The sequence below is a fragment of the Pseudophryne corroboree genome, chromosome 11 (assembly GCF_028390025.1).
Source record: "Pseudophryne corroboree isolate aPseCor3 chromosome 11, aPseCor3.hap2, whole genome shotgun sequence".
Taxonomy (NCBI): Eukaryota; Metazoa; Chordata; class Amphibia; order Anura; family Myobatrachidae; genus Pseudophryne; species Pseudophryne corroboree.
The window spans coordinates 62,597,761-62,615,433 of record NC_086454.1 but is presented as its reverse complement, the minus strand read 5'-3'; the positions used below and the strand labels follow the sequence as shown (position 1 = coordinate 62,615,433).

Here is a 17,673-nt window from a genome sequence, read left to right as displayed (position 1 = left end):
CACCGAGGTGTTCTGGAAATCATGCCTGCAAATGCCAATGTTCAGCTGTAATAACTGGTAGTGTGTTACGCCGAATCGCTGCGAGAGATCAGAGGTCACAAGTGCGGATTGTCAAGCTACCCATGCCCACCTGCAAGCTGTGCTCACTACACGATGGAGGCAGAATCGAGGATCACACATATGTAAAGTCTGTGCACACACGTGTCTTATCACAGCATGGAGCAGATGTATTAAGCCTGGAGAAGTGATAAGTGCAAGGTGATAACGCACCAGCCAATCATCTCCTAACTGCCAATTTACATATTGGAGATGATTGGCTGGTGCGTTATCACCTTGCATTATCACTGCTTTATCACTTCTCCAGGATTAATACATATGTCCCCATGTGCACTTCTGTCCTGTCCGTGCTCCGTCTCCTGTTGTTTTATTACATCTTTGTGCACCGACTATCTGTACCAATGATCCTTGTGCCCTGTATACCATGCAGTGAGCACCCCACTCCGATTCAGACATGCTGTAATTCCAAGCAAGTCATTTATATAGTTTATTCTATGAGAACTACACTACGGACAACCAAACCTGAGTATTCACGTGGGTCTGGGACTGAGGGTCGACAGCACAAAGGTCGACACACCTTAGGTCGCCGCCAATTGGTCGACACACCTTAGGTCGGCATGGACAAAAGGTCGACATGGACAAAAGGTCGACGGGAACAAGGTCGACATGGAAAAAGGTCGACATGAGTTTTTGATGTTTTTTTGGTGTCGTTTTGTTCGTAGAGTGACCGGGAACCCCAATTAGTGCACCGTGTCCCCTCGCATGGGTCGCTTCGCTCGCCATGCTTCGGGCATGGTGCCTCCGCTTCGCTCGGCACACTTTACCGTTCCAATCCTAGTCACACTTTACCGTTCCAATCCTAGTCCACGTGGATCGTTAAGTATGAAAAGGTTCAAAAAAAGAAAAAAATCGTGAAAAACTCATGTCTACCTTTTTCCACGTCGACATTGTTCCTGTCGACCTTTTGTCCATGTCGACATTTTGTCCATGTCGACCTAAGGTGTGTCGACCAATTGGCATCGACCTAAGGTGTGTCGACCTTTGTGCTGTCGACCTGGAGTCCGGATACCATTCACACTGCTTAAAATACTACGACGTTTGCTAGTGAAGGAATTCCTCATATCCAGGTGTCTCTGGTTCATTAGTCTCTGTTTAAAAGTGATGCCAGGCAAGGCATTTGGGTTGAGTCCTTTAATGGAGTACAGATGGACATATCAGACATGAACAGTAATAGCCCCAGTGGCATCCTGCTATTACATGCTAGGTAGCCTCAGTGAGCAGCAGCCGGGTTATTACAGAACAGCTCGTGGGAGAAGGTGATGAAATTGGGAGGGGAGAAAGCAAGCAACATGTTGCCAAAGTTCTGGGACACCGTGGTACAAACATATGATCAGTGTATTACACATGCTGGCACTATTGTACAGATATGACACCATAGGTGGGATTCAAATGTTTTAGATCTCCCGTCTAAAGTGACGGGAGATCGCGGGGCAATATTCTAATGACCTCCATTATCGCGCTGATCGCGCCCATAAGAGACGGGTTTAGCCGCGTAAAGCAGCTAAACTCAACTAATGACATGGGCACGATCGTGAAAAGTCCCGTTTGGCCGCCCTGGGGGTGGTGAGCTGAAATGCTAATATTGCACCCATCGCCATGGCGGGATTCAAATCTTCTGCCCCCTCCTCCCGCCCCCATTGCGCCCGTCGACAGTATTCAAATGTTGCTGCTGATGGGTGCGATATCAGCATTTCAGCTTACCACCCCCAGGGCTGGTGAGCTGAAATGCGCGAAAAGTGACCCGTCCTATGTCTTTAGTCGGGTTTAGCTGCTTTACGCGGCTAAACCCATCTCTTATGGGTGCGATAACGGGGGTCATGAGAATATCGCCCCGCGATCACCCGTCACTTAAGACGGGAGATCGGGGGCAATAAAACATTTGAATCCCACCATATGTCACCCCAAAGTAATCAATCCAAATTAATTGGATCATTAGTGGACGTGTTGGTAATTTTACTTGGCAAATTAATTATCTTTTGCTGTGATCTTCCAAATGCTCTGATTATCCCGTGGGACACTGAATGAGATCTCATACTGTTTAGACCTTACATTTGTGTACACACTGGACTCTTGATCCAGCCCATCAGGACTTGGGCCACGTGAGGCAGAATCATTGTGTGTGGAAAAAATATTGTGGAGATGAAGCATGCCTGCTGACCATGGGGTGAGGACTGGATAGGAATTGGGGTGAAAAGATGTTTTAAGAGTGAAGGACTCTTAACTAAAGTAGGTGGAATGAGGTTGGGTATGATATGTCGACATGAATGTTGACTTTATGCCAACATGAATGTAGACAGCGGTGAAATGTCGACATGCTAGAATATTGACATGTTATCCCTGGTGGCCCAGCAGTGACTTGCCTTCTCCTGGCGGCTGCACCGGCACAGCGGTCTGTCCCTTCTGGGTCAGACTTCTGATCCCCTGGCATCCCAGTAAGTATTTCACCTCTATCCCCAACACTAAACCCCCCCTCTAGAGCCTAACCCGAATTTCAATATTCTGACAGTGTCAGCAATTCACCTGTCGACATTCTGAAAATGTAAACACATTGACATTTTCACAATATTGACATGGCGTTGACCTTATGAATGTCGGCATTGTTATTTTGTCTACATTACGGTGTGAATGTCGACCTTTTGTCTACATACCAGTGGAGTGAATGGGCGGATAGAAAATGGCGGGATCTGTTGTTTAATATTATGGCGGTTTTGTGAATAAAACCTCTACCCTTAGCTGCACAGAAACGACAGTAGCCAATGGGGGTCATTCCGAGTTGATCGCACAGCTACGATCATCTTCCCTGACATGCGGGGGGGACGCCCAGCACAGGGCTAGTCCGCCCCGCATGTCAGTGCCCCCCTCCCCTCCGCACAAATACAAAAGCATCACACAGCGGCGATGCTTTTGTATTTCAGGAGTAACTCCCGGCCAGCGCAGCTCCTGCGGCTGGCCGGGAGTTGTTTGTCGCTGCCGTTGGGGGGGGGCAGCTGCCTCCCGCCCCCCTCCAACCGTCTGGCCACGCCAGCATTGGCCGGACCGCACCTCCTAAGCTTAACGCTGACGTTTAGTCCCCTCCCGCCCAGCGACAGCCTCTGTCTCAGAGGCGATCGCTAGGCAGCGACGACTGCCATGCGCCGACGCATGCGCGGTTCCGACCCGCCAAACTGCAGCGAGCGATCGGGTCGGAATGACCCCCAATGACCGCTTCTTATTTGTGGCTGATAATGTGTCTGCCTTACAGTAGCCACAACACGTCCGCTTCCAGCAACTACAATTTATTCCCCTGCATGAAGTATCAAGTGTTCCCCTCACCTCTTAGATTGTCAGCTCATTTGCACAGGGTCGTCTTTATCTTGTGATTCATATCAGTGTATGTAATTTGCATGTGTCATGATCCCCCTCAGAGTACAGTACTATGTAATATGTCAGCACTTTCTTAATAATAGATAATAATTTAATAGTAAGAGTTTGTGCAGGGATGAATATTTGTATTATAATGCTATATTTATCACAAATAGTTAAATGATGATTATAGGCCAATACATTCCCAGCAAAGCCTGTTACACATGACTGATGCGGTAGCCACAAGACTGGGGACTTGCGTTGGCTTGGAGGCTTGAACTCCCCACCTAATCCCTGCAAACAGATTGTCTAATGATGTCAGGATACTGGCACAGGGCCGTGCAAATACAGCATTTCATTTGGAGACGTAGATTTCCATGCTAATGACCAATAATTGTCCGTTGTGGAATTTCTGAGTTGTAAGCTCATCGATCTGGTTCCAAATTATTTCCCCCTGCCAGGTGCTTCCCGGGATGGCCCTCTGAAGCTGCTTCCTGATAATTACTTTGACCTGGTGGTGATTGATGAGTGCGCTCAGGCGTTAGAAGCAAGCTGTTGGATCGCTCTACTGCAGGCTAAAAAGTGTATCTTGGCCGGAGATCACAAACAGCTACCACCCACAATCATATCTCACAAGTAAGGAAACACGGACTGCAGTCATTTCCAGTTCTCTGTGTATTGTCGCTTCTTCTGTGTATCGTCTTCAGTATTTGAAATAGAATGACAAATCTGGAACATACTCTATTAAAAAAGCAGCAGTCATTTGAAAGACAAGTTCAGGTTGTTTTTACCGTTGAAATGATTGCCGCTTTAAATATATGTGGGCAGATTCGTCGGAATTGTACCCGTGCCTACATGTAACATGCTGTTATATACTGTAAGCCCCAATGTTTTCAAACTGTAAATGCATATTAACTCTTTGTGATATCTTGACTTGGCTTAATAAGTCTCTGCAGAACCTAAAATCCTCGCTATTATAACATCCACAAAAACATGTCAACGATAGATTGAAATGATACATTTAAAATCATATCTTTCCGTGGCCATTAGATAAGTGTTATCGCATTCTGAAATCATCCATCGTTGACTGTGGGGGTCATTCCGAGTTGTTCGCTCGTTATTTTTTTATCGCAACGGAGCGATTAGTCGCTAATGCGCATGCGCAATGTCCGCAGTGCGACTGCGCCAAGTAAATTTGCTATGCAGTTAGGTATTTTACTCACGGCATTACGAGGTTTTTTCTTCGTTCTTGTGATCGTAATGTGATTGACAGGAAGTGGGTGTTTCTGGGCGGAAACTGGCCATTTTATGGGAGTGTGTGAAAAAACGCTACCGTTTCTGGGAAAAACGCGGGAGTGGCTGGAGAAACGGAGGAGTGTCTGGGCGAACGCTGGGTGTGTTTGTGACGTCAAACCAGGAACGACAAGCACTGAACTGATCGCACTGGAAGAGTAAGTCTCGAGCTAGTCAGAAACTGCACAGAGAAGTCTTTTCGCAATATTGCGAATCTTTCGTTCGCAATTTTGATAAGCTAAGATTCACTCCCAGTAGGCGGCGGCTTAGCGTGTGCAAAGCTGCTAAAAGCAGCTTGCGAGCGAACAACTCGGAATGACCCCCTGTGATTGGCCTCCTGTGATGTTCTGCAAAATAATGTTTTGATCTTATTGAAAAAAGTTTTCTCCTTCATCTGGGAGACACATAGGACCTTGGGGTTCATTCAGACCCGATCGCTCGCTGCAGTTTGTCGCAACGCAGCGATCGGGTTGGAATTGGGCATGTTTCAGCGCCGTACTGCGCCGGCGCATGGCAGTCGTCATTGCCTAGTGATCGCCTCTGAGACAGAGGAGGTCGCTGGGAGAAAGGGAGCTGAACGGCGGCGTTAACCCGCCGTTTAGGGGGCGCGGTCCGGCCAACGCAGGCGTGGCCGGACCATTGGGGGGGGGGGGGGCAGGCTGCGTCGGCTGCGTGACGTCTCACGCAGGAGCTGTGCTGGCCGGTAGTTACTCCAGAAATACAAAAGCATTTGTGCGGGAGGAGGGTGGCACTGACATACGGGGCGGACTAGCCCTGTTCTGGGGGTCCCCCCGCATGTAAGGGAAGATGATCGTAGCTGTGCTAAATTTAACACAGCTACGGTCAGCTCAGAATGACCGCCCTAATTCGGAGATGTACACAAACCCGATGGCTCGTGTACATCTGTGATGGTTGTTGATCTGCTCATGCGCAGAATCTGTAGTTTGCATGTGCAGATCTTGTTCTGCGAGATCGCTCGACTGTCCCCTTAGCTGTAGCGTGATTGCCATGCTGCAGCTGCTTGGGGGCAGTACTGGGACAACGTGCCATGACAAATGGAGGCATGCTGCCTCTGTTGTGCGGAAGTGCCGAAGCCAGTGTCTGTGTCTTCCGATGTAGATTTACTGGCCTTGGCAGCGTAGATGGGTCAGCCATTCAGAATAACCTTAGCTTACTCAGATGGCTGATGCTGTGACCGATGGTCACGATGGTGCTCCAATGCTACATTTTCAGAGACAGCACTCGGATCTACAATGTCGGCAGTGGGCGTCTTTTGCCTTCAGATGCCTCCTGCCACATTGGCCTATTTTCGTCCAGTAGCGGTGTCCATCTCTGAAGCAGGCCTATATTGACAGATGAGGTTAAGCTCCAGTCCCAGCCTACTTATTCCACTTGGCACTTTCCACACGAGGGAGCTTTGTCTTCTGCACGGTAACTGCTCTCAGCACAGAAGGTTGAGATACAGTAGATTCCTGATGCTAAGTCCTTGTCAGCCCTGCTTTTCCCCCTTATTACTGGTATAACTGCCTCACTCTCAGGTTCTCACCCGCCACCACCTGCTCCTGATGTGCACTTTTTTTCCCTTCAGTGTAGCTGATTTCTATCATCTCAGGGTGCGATTCAGACCCTGACGCTGATGTGCAAAAATTTCTGCGCATGCGCCTACACCGGTACGCGCATGTGCAAGGTCCAAGGGTGTGGGAACGGGGCATCGACGTCGCGTTTTTTGTGGGTGTCGAAGCTCTGTTTAAGTTGCGCTGTCCAGACATCGCAGGCGTGTCCGGACCGTTTAAAGGGCGGCCCACGGGAGGCTACGTGACATCACACGCAGCCGCTGCAACTTTTAACATGGCGGGTAGCCGTCTGCCTTCTCAGGGGGCTGGATCCAACATGCGGGGCAGACATGCCCTGTGCTGGGTAGATGTGCATTTTCTCGCACATCTTCAATCAAGTGTGAATTAGGCCCTTAATCTTAAAATGAGTACACACTGGCAGCGATATATGGAACGGATGATATATCACGAGACTGTTGGTGGATGTGTACCCCCAATATGCCTGTGAATGTCTTTTCGTTCACTGACTTATCGCGTCGGCTGTGCAGCACAGCCAATGGTTGATATATGTTCAGATATAACGGCGCACCTGGATGGGGTGTACGGGAGGTCTGCCTGCCCAGCTGGGTTTCTTGACTGACACGTCCGGCGGCCAATCAGTAAATGTATATACTTACCTGTATCCAGCCGCTCAGTCGGCGTAATGACGAGTCCACCGGCATGTCAGTCAGGTGGGAACCCAGCCTTAGAATTCCAGGGAGCTGTGTGTTTCAGTGCCACACACCATCTGCAGTAGTAATTGGTGACTTTCTGTATAGGCGCAATTCACACTTGGGCTGTAATAACCTAATGTTACTTTTGTTGATTATAGAGATATTGTTGGAAGGAGTCAGATTAGTTTTTGTTATAACTCTAGCGATATGTCTTATTGCTAGTACTGCTCTGGGCCCCAAACAAAAAGAAACAAATATTGAAGCATCTAACCCCTCCATGTATACTGTAGTAAAGTCCTACCACTGTCAGTGTCCTCTGCAAAGATTATTGAATCTTGCAGTGTGATATAAAAATGAGCTTAATTTCACTCAAACAGCTCTTATTTGTCCATCCTGGGCAGGAAACAGTCCTAAAAGGAACCTTTAAGATCCACTAGCTTCTACAGTATTTAGAAAGCATTCTAATAGTTCATCAAGGTGACACTTTAAGCTTTCCATCAATGGCAGAAACATAAGGTGTCATAAAGTGACAGGAAAAGGTTGGTGGAACTCTATAAATAACCTAAATGTGTCTAACTATTTGCTACTTGCTATGCTCTATTCTATATTGGATCTCCTGGAGTCCCTGATGGTTAGAGCGGTTCCACATAAAACTCCGGTCTGGGGCCCTCATTCCGAGTTGATCGCTCGCTAGCTGCTTTTAGCAGCAGTGCAAACACTAGGCCGCCGCCCTCTGGGAGTGTATCTTAGCTTAGCAGAAGTGCGACCGAAAGGATCGCAGAACGGCGTCTAAATTTTATCAAGCAGTTTCTGAGTAGCTGCAGACCTACTCCTACCTTGCGATCACTTCAGACTATTTAGTTCCTGTTTTGACGTCAAAAACACACCCTGCGTTCAGCCAGCCACTCCCCCGTTTCCCCAGGCACGCCTGTGGTTTTATCCGACACGCCTGCATTTTTTCATTCACTCCCCGAAAACAGTCTGTTACCACCCAGAAACACCCACTTCCTGTCAATCACTCATCGGTCAGCAGTGCGACTGAAAAGCGTCGCTAGACCTTGTGTGAAACTGCATAGTCTTGAATGAAAGTACGTCGCGTGTGCGCACTGCGCACCATACGCATGTGCAGAAATGCCACTTTTTAACCTAATCGCCGCGCTGCGACCGAAAGCAGCTAGCGATCAACTCGGAATGAGGGCCTGGGGCTCTTCCTGCTCATCCTGGGTGAGCTTAAGCAGAGGTGGTGTTGATGCCACTTCTCTATGAAGTAGACCTTTAAGTGTACATTTGGGTGGCATCATCCTTTAACAAAATCAAGGACATAAACACATGCTGGACCTCGGGCTACCTTGTCCGAAGCGTCTCAAGCGTAGACGTTTCCACTGATTACAGGCATATGATGATAAATACAAATTGACACCACAAAAAAACCCCGCAAACAACCCTTGTGTCAACCATTTCTTTGTCGACCATTGTCATGTCGACCTTTTGACCCTGTTAACCTTAAAACTGTTGACCTTTTGTCCCGGTCCACCTTTTGACCCTGTCGACCTAATGCATCTCAACTATATGGGGTCAGCCTACTGACTATCTACCTAGACACTGTAGGGCCGTTATCCTATTAGGTGCGGTGAGTTACCGTATGGTAATAACAGGCTGTTTAGCCCGATAACTCTTTGGGGCTATCCAATTGCAGCCCATTTTTACCGTGCGGTAAGTCACCCATTATCGGCCGTTAACACATGGGATCCGTGATAACATTGCGGATCCATGTGTTCGGTAACGGGTCTCCGGGGGCTGGTTATCGGGGGATTGTGCTTTACGTGTCCGAGGCACACGAAGCAGAAACCCCAATAAGTGCCCTCTTACGGTGCTAATAGGATAGCCCCGCCGGAATCTATTAGCTGCGGTAACTCACCACAGCTAATAGGATATCTGGCATTGGGGGTCATTCCGAGTTGATCGCTCGCTAGCTAGTTTTAGCAGACGTGCAAACGCTATGCCGCCGCCCACTGGGGAGTGTATTTTAGCTTAGCAGAAGTGCGAACGCTTGTGCAGCCGAGCTCTGCAAAAACAGTTTGTGCAGTTTCAGAGTAGCTCTGAACCTACTCAGCGCTTGCGATCACTTCAGCCTATTTGTGTCCGGATTTGACATCATACACCCGCCCAGCCACGCCTGCGTTTTTTCAGACACGCCTGCGTTTTTGCAAACACTCCCTGAAAACTGTCAGTTGACACCCAGAAACGCCGCCTTCCTGTCAATCTTCTTGCGGCCGTCAGTGCGAAGAAAAACTTTGCTAGAACCTGTGCACAACCGCAACGGGCTTTGTACCCGTACGACGCGCGTGCGCATTGCGGCCCATACGCATGTGCATAAATGCCGTTTTTTCACCTGATCGCTGCGCTGCGAAAATCGGCAGCGAGCGATCAACTCTGAATGACACCCAATATCTTCTATATCACACCCTTTTGCTTCTTTTCTTTTCTTTTTTTCCCTTGCCCTGCTTACACACCACAGCTGACCCAGCATCGGGAGTTTTCTTCACTGCTTTCCAGCACATACTGCGATCTACTGATCTGAGCCAGGCTAATACACTGCTGCTCTATCATTTTCATCTCACCAAATCATCCAATATCTGTTTGTAAATGTAACCATTGCTCTTGGAGTAACCATACAATCTTCTTTCTTTTTTGTTCACGGCTTCAATCTGCTCCCATAATTAGTGTTCCTTCTAGCACCCTGCACCTTTCAAAATCCGTGCAGTTCCTCTTTCCTGCCTGGGGTGTCGCTCTCTGCTGTGATGCTTCTCAGCATACTCTGGTCTGTTACTCAGTGCTGTGATACAGACCTGTGTGTGCTGGGAAGCACCAGAGCAGAGAGCGACACCCCAGGCAGGAAAGAGGAACTGCACAGGATTTGAAAGGTGCAGGGTGCTAGAATGAAGACTAATAATGAAGTAATATGAGTATTTTACATGGGATGCGGTCAGTTTACCTACAATCAAAATCCCCACGGTCAAAATACTGACAACCATTGACCGACTGTTAAAATCCCGACATGGTCAACATGCTGACATTGAAAATACAGAAAAGGTCAAAATACAGACATTTAACATGTCGACGGGTAAAAAAAGGTGACATGATTTTTTCATTGAAACCGACTTGTTCATACTTTACCATCCCAGTGGACCTGGAGAAAGAATATAATAGTGTGCTGAGCACAGCGAGCCATGCGAGGGGACGCTGTACACTTATACGGTGTCCATGTCAACTTTTGTCGACACACAAAAAAAATGGAAAAATTGTGTCTACTTTTTGACCTGTCGACATTTTAAATGTCTGTATTTTGACCTTGTCGGGATTTTGACCTTGTCAGGATTTTGACCGTCATACTAAACTCTTTTGCATGACCCTTATATTATTCTAGTATATAATCCTTTCAAGGAAGAATAGCCTTCGCGTATTGATTTGTAAACACTCTCTTTTGCAAAATGCCTTACTGCAGCTTTTGTTTAGTGAGTCTTTGTTTTATTTTGGCTGTTGTCTGCTTTTGCTACTGTATGTCTGTATAGGGTGTAGTATGGTATGCCGGCGGTCGGGCTCCCGGCGACCAGCATACCGGCGCCGGGAGCCCGACCGCCGGCATACCGACAGCGGGGCGAGCGCAAAGGAGCCCCTTGCGGGCACGCTATACACTATTTTATTCTCCCTCCAGGGGGGTCGTGGACCCCCACGAAGGAGAATTGCTGTCGGTATGCCGGGTGTCGGGATTCCGGTGCCGGTATACTGTGCGCCGGGATCCCGACATTCGGCATACTGAATACCACCCGTCTGTATATCACCAAGCAGAGTTCTGCATAGAATAGAGTTCTATTCCAATGACAGACTGCAGACCTGTTTCATATCCTAGGCAAATGTAAAAAATGCTGAATATATACGTGGCTGAAAAGCATAGTTCAAGGCCAGAATGATAAAACAGTGGATTTAGTAAAAGTTGAAGTACGGTTCATGCAAGACTATAACCCTTGCAGGTGGAAAATCTCCCCGCATGTAACGTGCACATAAGCTGTATAAACACTCTCACTAGTGGTCTGTTTCCCACAGGGCTGCAGCTAAAGGCCTGTCTCTGAGTCTCATGGAACGTGTAATAGAGAAGTATGGGGACAGAGTGGTGAAGATGCTGACTGTACAGTATCGTATGAACGAATCTATAATGCACTGGGCGTCACAGGCATTGTATGGGGGCAGACTGACTGCACATTCCTCTGTTGCACATCATTTACTCAAGTAAGTCAACTGCATGCAGTGCTCATTACCATCCAGAATGTGTGCTAACCTCGCCTAATATTGTGTAGATAGGGGTTACTGGTAGACATGATGGCTGGTTAGGCAACCTTTTATTTTTGTATTCTTTTAGCTGGAGTAATTTCAATGAGATTTGTTATATTTTTACAATATTTATTTAGCTGTTTACCTGTATAACACGTTACACCCCCTGTCAGGCTTGGACTGGCCCACAGGGGTACAGGGGAAACCACCGGTGGGTCCCACTGCCTGGGGGCCCACCTCCTGCTCTAAGGATCAGGTTCCAGACTGTGCACTTGAATTATACATCATACATTTGTTACCTTATACTGGACTATAGTGTATTTCTTTTTCATCCACTAAGGGTCACTGGAGTACTCTTGGGATATGGACGGCTTCCGTAGGAAACAGGGCACTGAATATTTAAATTTAGAACACTCCACCCCTCCATATCCCCGAGTACCTCAGTGTTTTTTCTGTGCTCGAAGTAGCAACAGGTCCACAATTCCTTTGAATTTTTTTTTTTTTTTTAGGGAATATTTTTTCTTGTTTATACACATCCCTTTCCCCCTTCCAAAAGGCAGGGTCAGGGATAGTGCAAGCTGCTACTAGCAGCTGTGGCGTGTCGGTCCTCACTGAATGAGCACCCTCACAGCCACACAGACCTCCTGCACACAGGCTGGCCGGCGCTTGCAGAGAAGCCCCGTCAGAGCCTCACCACAGCAGCAGGAGTCAAGGTATGTGGAACGGGGCGGTCAGCTCCCGCTGCCGCCCCGCTGTGTGGGGACATTGTTTGTATGCGGACGCCGGGATCCCTCTACAGACGCCCGCCCGCCGCTACTCCGGCCGTCGCCGGCCCCCACCGCTGCTCCGGCGCTGCTCAGAGCACTTCAAGACGCGCTCCCCGCTGTCTGTCCCTGAGCGCCCGCTACCCGGCTCCCGCTGGCGGCCCCACACGCTGCTCGCTTCCGCCCGCACTGCACGGAGTACAGGGGGGGGGGGCATTACAGCACGGTGATATACAGATGCAATCAGCGGCATGAGGGGGGATAACCTGCAGAAACAGCAGTATGCTAGGCTGCAGGGTTAATTACACAGGATAATTGTCACTTTAAAGGCTGGTAACCTGCACTGTGATTATAAGTGTAAGCATGGCAGCCATTTTAACCATGCTTCCTGTGTCTTCCTGCTGTGATTCCAGAACGTTCCAGTACTACATCTCTACTCCACCGGAGGCGCAGGGGTGTTAGTGGGAATTTGGGATCACATTTCATACTGGCCACGTGTACTGCACTTGGCCTGATATATATATAGAGACACCTTTATACTATTTTACTGAGTCGTGCAAGTGTCTGTTTTTTGTGTATTGTATTGTCTGTCTCCATAATGAGTAAGGCACCAGCAAAACTTAAAAAGCATAATTGCAAAGTCTGTAGCAGTGTGTTACCGGATGGATCTACCACATGTACAGTATGTTTTGTGGATTCGGTTCCGAATAAAATTTCTGCTCCGGTTTTAAAGCCAATTTCCTCCCCTGACCCTCCATGGGAAATGCTAGCCAATGTACTGGCTGGGTTGCAATCCGAATTGACCGCCGCTCGACAAGAGCGGGAAGCGGCAAGATCTGAGTCTAGGGTGAGACCGCCAGAACTACCGGAGGCGTCTCAGCCTTGCGAAAGGCCCAAATCCATTTTGGGTAGACGGATAAATTTCATATGTCTTATGATGTACCTGTTTCGGCTATGTTGCATTCTGACGATTCCATGCCAGACCTCACGGCACAAGATGAGGGTGAGGAGGGCGAAGTGGAGTCAGATAGTGAGGATTTTAATAGCTCTGGTATTGATAATCTCATCAGAGCGGTGCATCAGTCTCTGAAGTTTACAGAAACTGAGGAGCCTCTCACAAATGATCAGGTCGTATTTACTAAACGACAGAGAACTCCAATAAGTTTTCCTGTGTCGGAGTCTCTTAATAAGATGTTAGTAGAAACACGACAGACTCCAGATAAACGGTTTTCTATACCTCGCAGATTTAAGTCTAGTTACCCGTTTCCAGACTCGGTGACATGTACATGGGAGAATCCCCCAATAGTTGATTCGTCAGTGTCGAAGCTTACAAAGAAATTAACCATACCAGTGCCAGCGGCTACTACGCTTAAAGACCCTTCAGATCGAAAAATAGAAACTATGCTAAAGTCCATGTATGTAGCAGCAGGAGTGCTGCTGCGACCTGGTTTGGTTGGTATCTGGGTCACTAAGGCGCTCATAGTATGGATAACAGAACTTAAGTCTGCCTTACATGACGAACACCTTATACTTCTTGCTGATCAAATGTGTGAGGCTGCGGAGTATCTCTGTACAGCTTCTACTAACGTCTGTCAGCTCACTTCTCGTATTTCATCGTCGCTAGTTACGGCACGACGAGCACTCTGGCTGCGTTCTTGGCAAGCGGAGGCAGAGGTCAAACGAGGTATAGAGGCGTTACCTTACGATGGCAAGAAGTTGTTTGGTCCTGAATTGGACACATGGATTTCTGAGGCTACGGGAGGAAAGTCTGTTTTCTTACCATTGCCTCCACCGGTTCCAAGAAGGAGGTACTCTGGACCTTTGTTCAAATCCTTTAGACCTCAGTCCTTTCGCGGACGTGGCAGAGGAACAGCCACGCCTGGTAGACGTGGTCGTGGTTTCCAACAAACCAACACAAGTCGTCAGGACGCTAAGGTTACCGACAAGCCAGTGGCATGACTGGCTACCAGCCCATCTCGGTTCTCCGATTGTGGGAGCACGCCTTCAGACGTTCCATTTGGCGTGGTTCCAGACATCCGCGGATGGGTGGATCCACAATTTAGTGTTAAAAGGTTACAAAATAGAGTTCGACTGTCTTCCGCCACTGCGGTTTTTCAAGACAGGATTGCCTCTGTCGGACGACAAGAGGGCGGTTCTGCAAGTTGCCATTCAGTCCCTACTGGATTCAGCAGTTTTGATTCCGGTCCCTGTACACCAACAGGGTCAGGGTTATTATTCCAGTCTGTTTGTGGTACCGAAGCCAGATGGCTCAGTCAGGCCAATTTTGAACTTAAAGGGTCTCAATCGGTACGTAACTTACTACAGATTCAAGATGGAATCTCTGCGCTCAGTGATTGCAGGTTTAGAGCCAAAGGAATTCATGATTGCGCTAGATCTCAAGGATGCGTACTTAACACATTCGGATTTGGCAGCCTCATCAGAGGTTCTTGCGGTTTGCAATACGCCAGAACCATTACCAGTTTCAGGCTCTACCGTTTGGCCTATCGTCAGCGCCTCAGGTATTCACCAAAGTGATGTCTGTGATAATAGCTCATCTCAGATCCCTGGGAGTGACGATAGTTCTGTATTTAGACGATCTGCTCATCAAAGCCCCGTCTCAACAGATGCTTCTCCAACATGCGCTGCTAACGTACAATGTACTAGTTCACCACGGTTGGATTGTCAACTTCAAAAAATCACATCTCATTCCGTCTCAACGCCTTCAATTCCTAGGTATGATTCTCGATACGGTGAATCAAAGAATTTACCTACCACAACAGAAAGTACAGATGATTCGTCATCTAGTACAATTAGTACTCAAGCCACGCAGTGTCTCGGTACATTTGTGCATTCGCCTCTTAGGAACAATGGTGGCGGCTTTCGAAGCGCTTCAGTTCGGAAGATTTCACTCACGTCCTTTTCAACTGGATGTGCTCGCACAGTGGTCGGGCTCGCATCTGCAAATTCACCACAGGGTGAGGTTGTCGCCAAGAGCAAGGGTGTCTCTACTCTGGTGGCTCAAGGAACACAATTTAACCGCAGGGAAACTATTCGGCGGCTGGAATTGGATAATTCTAACGACGGACGTGAGTCTCAGAGGTTGGGGAGCTGTAGTTCAAAATTGTCAACTCCAGGGTCTCTGGGCGGATCACGAAAGATTGCTGTCTATAAATGTCCTGGAACTCCGCGCAATTTACAATGCACTACGACAAGCAGTACACATGCTTCGCTCTCAGACTGTCCAAGTGCAGTCAGACAACGCAACGGCAGTCGCATACATCAACAAACAAGGAGGAACAAAGAGCCGCATGGCAATGCGGGAAGTAGCTCGAATCCTCAATTGGGCAGAATATCACCAGGTGATATTGTCGGCGGTGTTCATTCCGGGAGTGGACAACTGGGAGGCAGATTATCTCAGCCGTCGGGATTTTCATCCAGGAGAATGGGCATTAAATCCAGAGGTGTTTCACATGTTGGTTCAGAGGTGGGGTTACCCTCAGGTGGACCTGATGGCGTCTCGCCACAATCACCAAACACTCCAGTATGTGTCCAGAACGAGAGATCCAAAGGCAGTGGCGGTGGATGCTCTCACAATCGCGTGGCCGTACAGCCTAGTGTATCTGTTTCCACCGTTTCCGCTGCTCCCTCTAGTGCTAAAACGGATCAAATGAGAGTCAGTCACAGTCATACTAGTGGCGCCTCATTGGCCTCGAAGAGCTTGGTTCTCGGATCTCCACGGACTACTCGCAGACGATCCTTGGCCGCTCCCTCTACGTCCGGACTTGTTACAACAGGGTCCGTTTCTTTACCCCGATTTAGCGCAGCTGCGTTTGACGGGGTGGCTGTTGAGACCGCCCTCTTAAGAAGAGAGGGCATTCCAGAATCTGTTATACCAACCATGCTACGAGCTAGGAAGCCAGTTACGGCAGCTCATTATTACAGAATTTGGCGTGCCTATATAGGTTGGTGTGAAACTCGAAAGTTTCCGACATCATCTTTCAAGTTATCCCGTCTTTTGTTATTTCTACAAACGGGGTTAGATGGAGGACTGCGTTTATCTACACTAAAGGTGCAGGTATCTGCTTTGTCAATTTACTTTCAAAGAAGATTGGCTCTATTGCCGTCTATACACACTTTTCTGCAAGGTGTCCTCAGAGTTCAGCCTCCATTCATTCCACCTACAGCGCCATGGGACTTGAATCTGGTTTTAGATTTTTTACAGTCTTCATATTTTGAACCCTTACAGCAAGTGGATATAAAGTTTCTCACTTGGAAAACAATTTTTCTTCTAGCCTTAGCTTCTGCAAGGCGTGTTTCAGATTTGGGTGCCTTGTCATGCAAGCCACCGTATTTGGTGTTTCATGATGACAGAGCGGAACTTCGGACGAATCCCGCTTTCTTACCAAAGGTAGTGTCATCTTTTCACATCAATCAACCAGTAGTAGTTCCTGTGTTGACATCACATTCGGGAACTCTGGATGTGGTACGCGCTTTACGCGTTTATGTATCCCGAACGTCTACAGTTCGTAAGACGGATACGTTGTTTGTTCTCTATGATGCTGCCAAAATGGGTTGGCCAGCGTCTAAGCAGACCTTATCCAGATGGATAAAATTGACCATACGTCAGGCTTACCTTCATGCTAGGTTACAGCCACCTACATCGGTAACAGCTCATTCCACACATTCTGTGGGAACTTCATGGGCAGCTGGTCGTGGAGCTTCTACGACGCAGCTTTGCCGTGCGGCTACATGGTCTTCAGTGCACACGTTGGTGCGCTTTTACAAGTTTGATACGTTTGCGGCATCAGCATCTAGCTTTGGCCGCCTAGTGTTACAGGTGCCAAACAGCTCTCCCGCCCACGGGGGAAGCTTTGGTACGTCCCAAGAGTACTCCAGTGACCCCTAGTGGATGAAAAAGAAAATAGGATTTTGGTACTTACCAGGTAAATCCTTTCTCTGACGTCCTAGTGGATGCTGGGGACTCCGTAAGGACCATGGGGAATAGCGGCTCCGCAGGAGACTGGGCACAACTAAGAAAGATTTAGGACTACCTGGTGTGCACTGGCTCCTCCCTCTATGCCCCTCCTCCAGACCTCAGTTAGAATTTTGTGCCCGGCCGAGCTGGTTGCACACTAGGGGCTCTCCTGAGCTCTTAGAAAAGAAAGTATATTTAGGTTTTTTATTTTCAGTGAGATCTGCTGGCAACAGACTCACTGCTACGAGGGACTGAGGGGAGAAGAAGCGAACCTACCTGCTTGCAGCTAGCTTGGGCTTCTTAGGCTACTGGACACCATTAGCTCCAGAGGGATCGAACACAGGCCCAGCCTCGGTCGTCCGGTCCCGGAGCCGCGCCGCCGCCCTCCTTGCAGAGCCAGAAGCAAGAAGAACGTCCAGGAAATCGGCGGCTGAAGACTCCGGTCTTCATTAAGGTAGCGCACAGCACTGCAGCTAAGCGCCATTGCTCCCCATGCACACCTCACACTCCGGTCACTGATGGGTGCAGGGCGCTGGGGGGGGGGCGCCCTGGGCTGCAATAAGAGTACCTTAGCTTGGCAAAAAAAC

General features: G+C 48.5%; 1 protein-coding gene across 2 annotated transcripts in view; it reads left to right on the top strand.

Annotated features, from left to right (window-relative positions):
* IGHMBP2 (immunoglobulin mu DNA binding protein 2) overlaps positions 1–17,673 on the top strand; it is a 155,031-nt gene that overhangs the window by 76,513 nt on the left and 60,845 nt on the right. For both annotated transcript variants that reach the window (XM_063944350.1, XM_063944349.1), the window contains exons 8-9: positions 3,921–4,095; positions 11,123–11,305. In XM_063944350.1, coding sequence (XP_063800420.1) covers positions 3,921–4,095; positions 11,123–11,305 — 358 coding nt within the window. The remainder of the gene's footprint in view (positions 1–3,920; positions 4,096–11,122; positions 11,306–17,673) is intronic.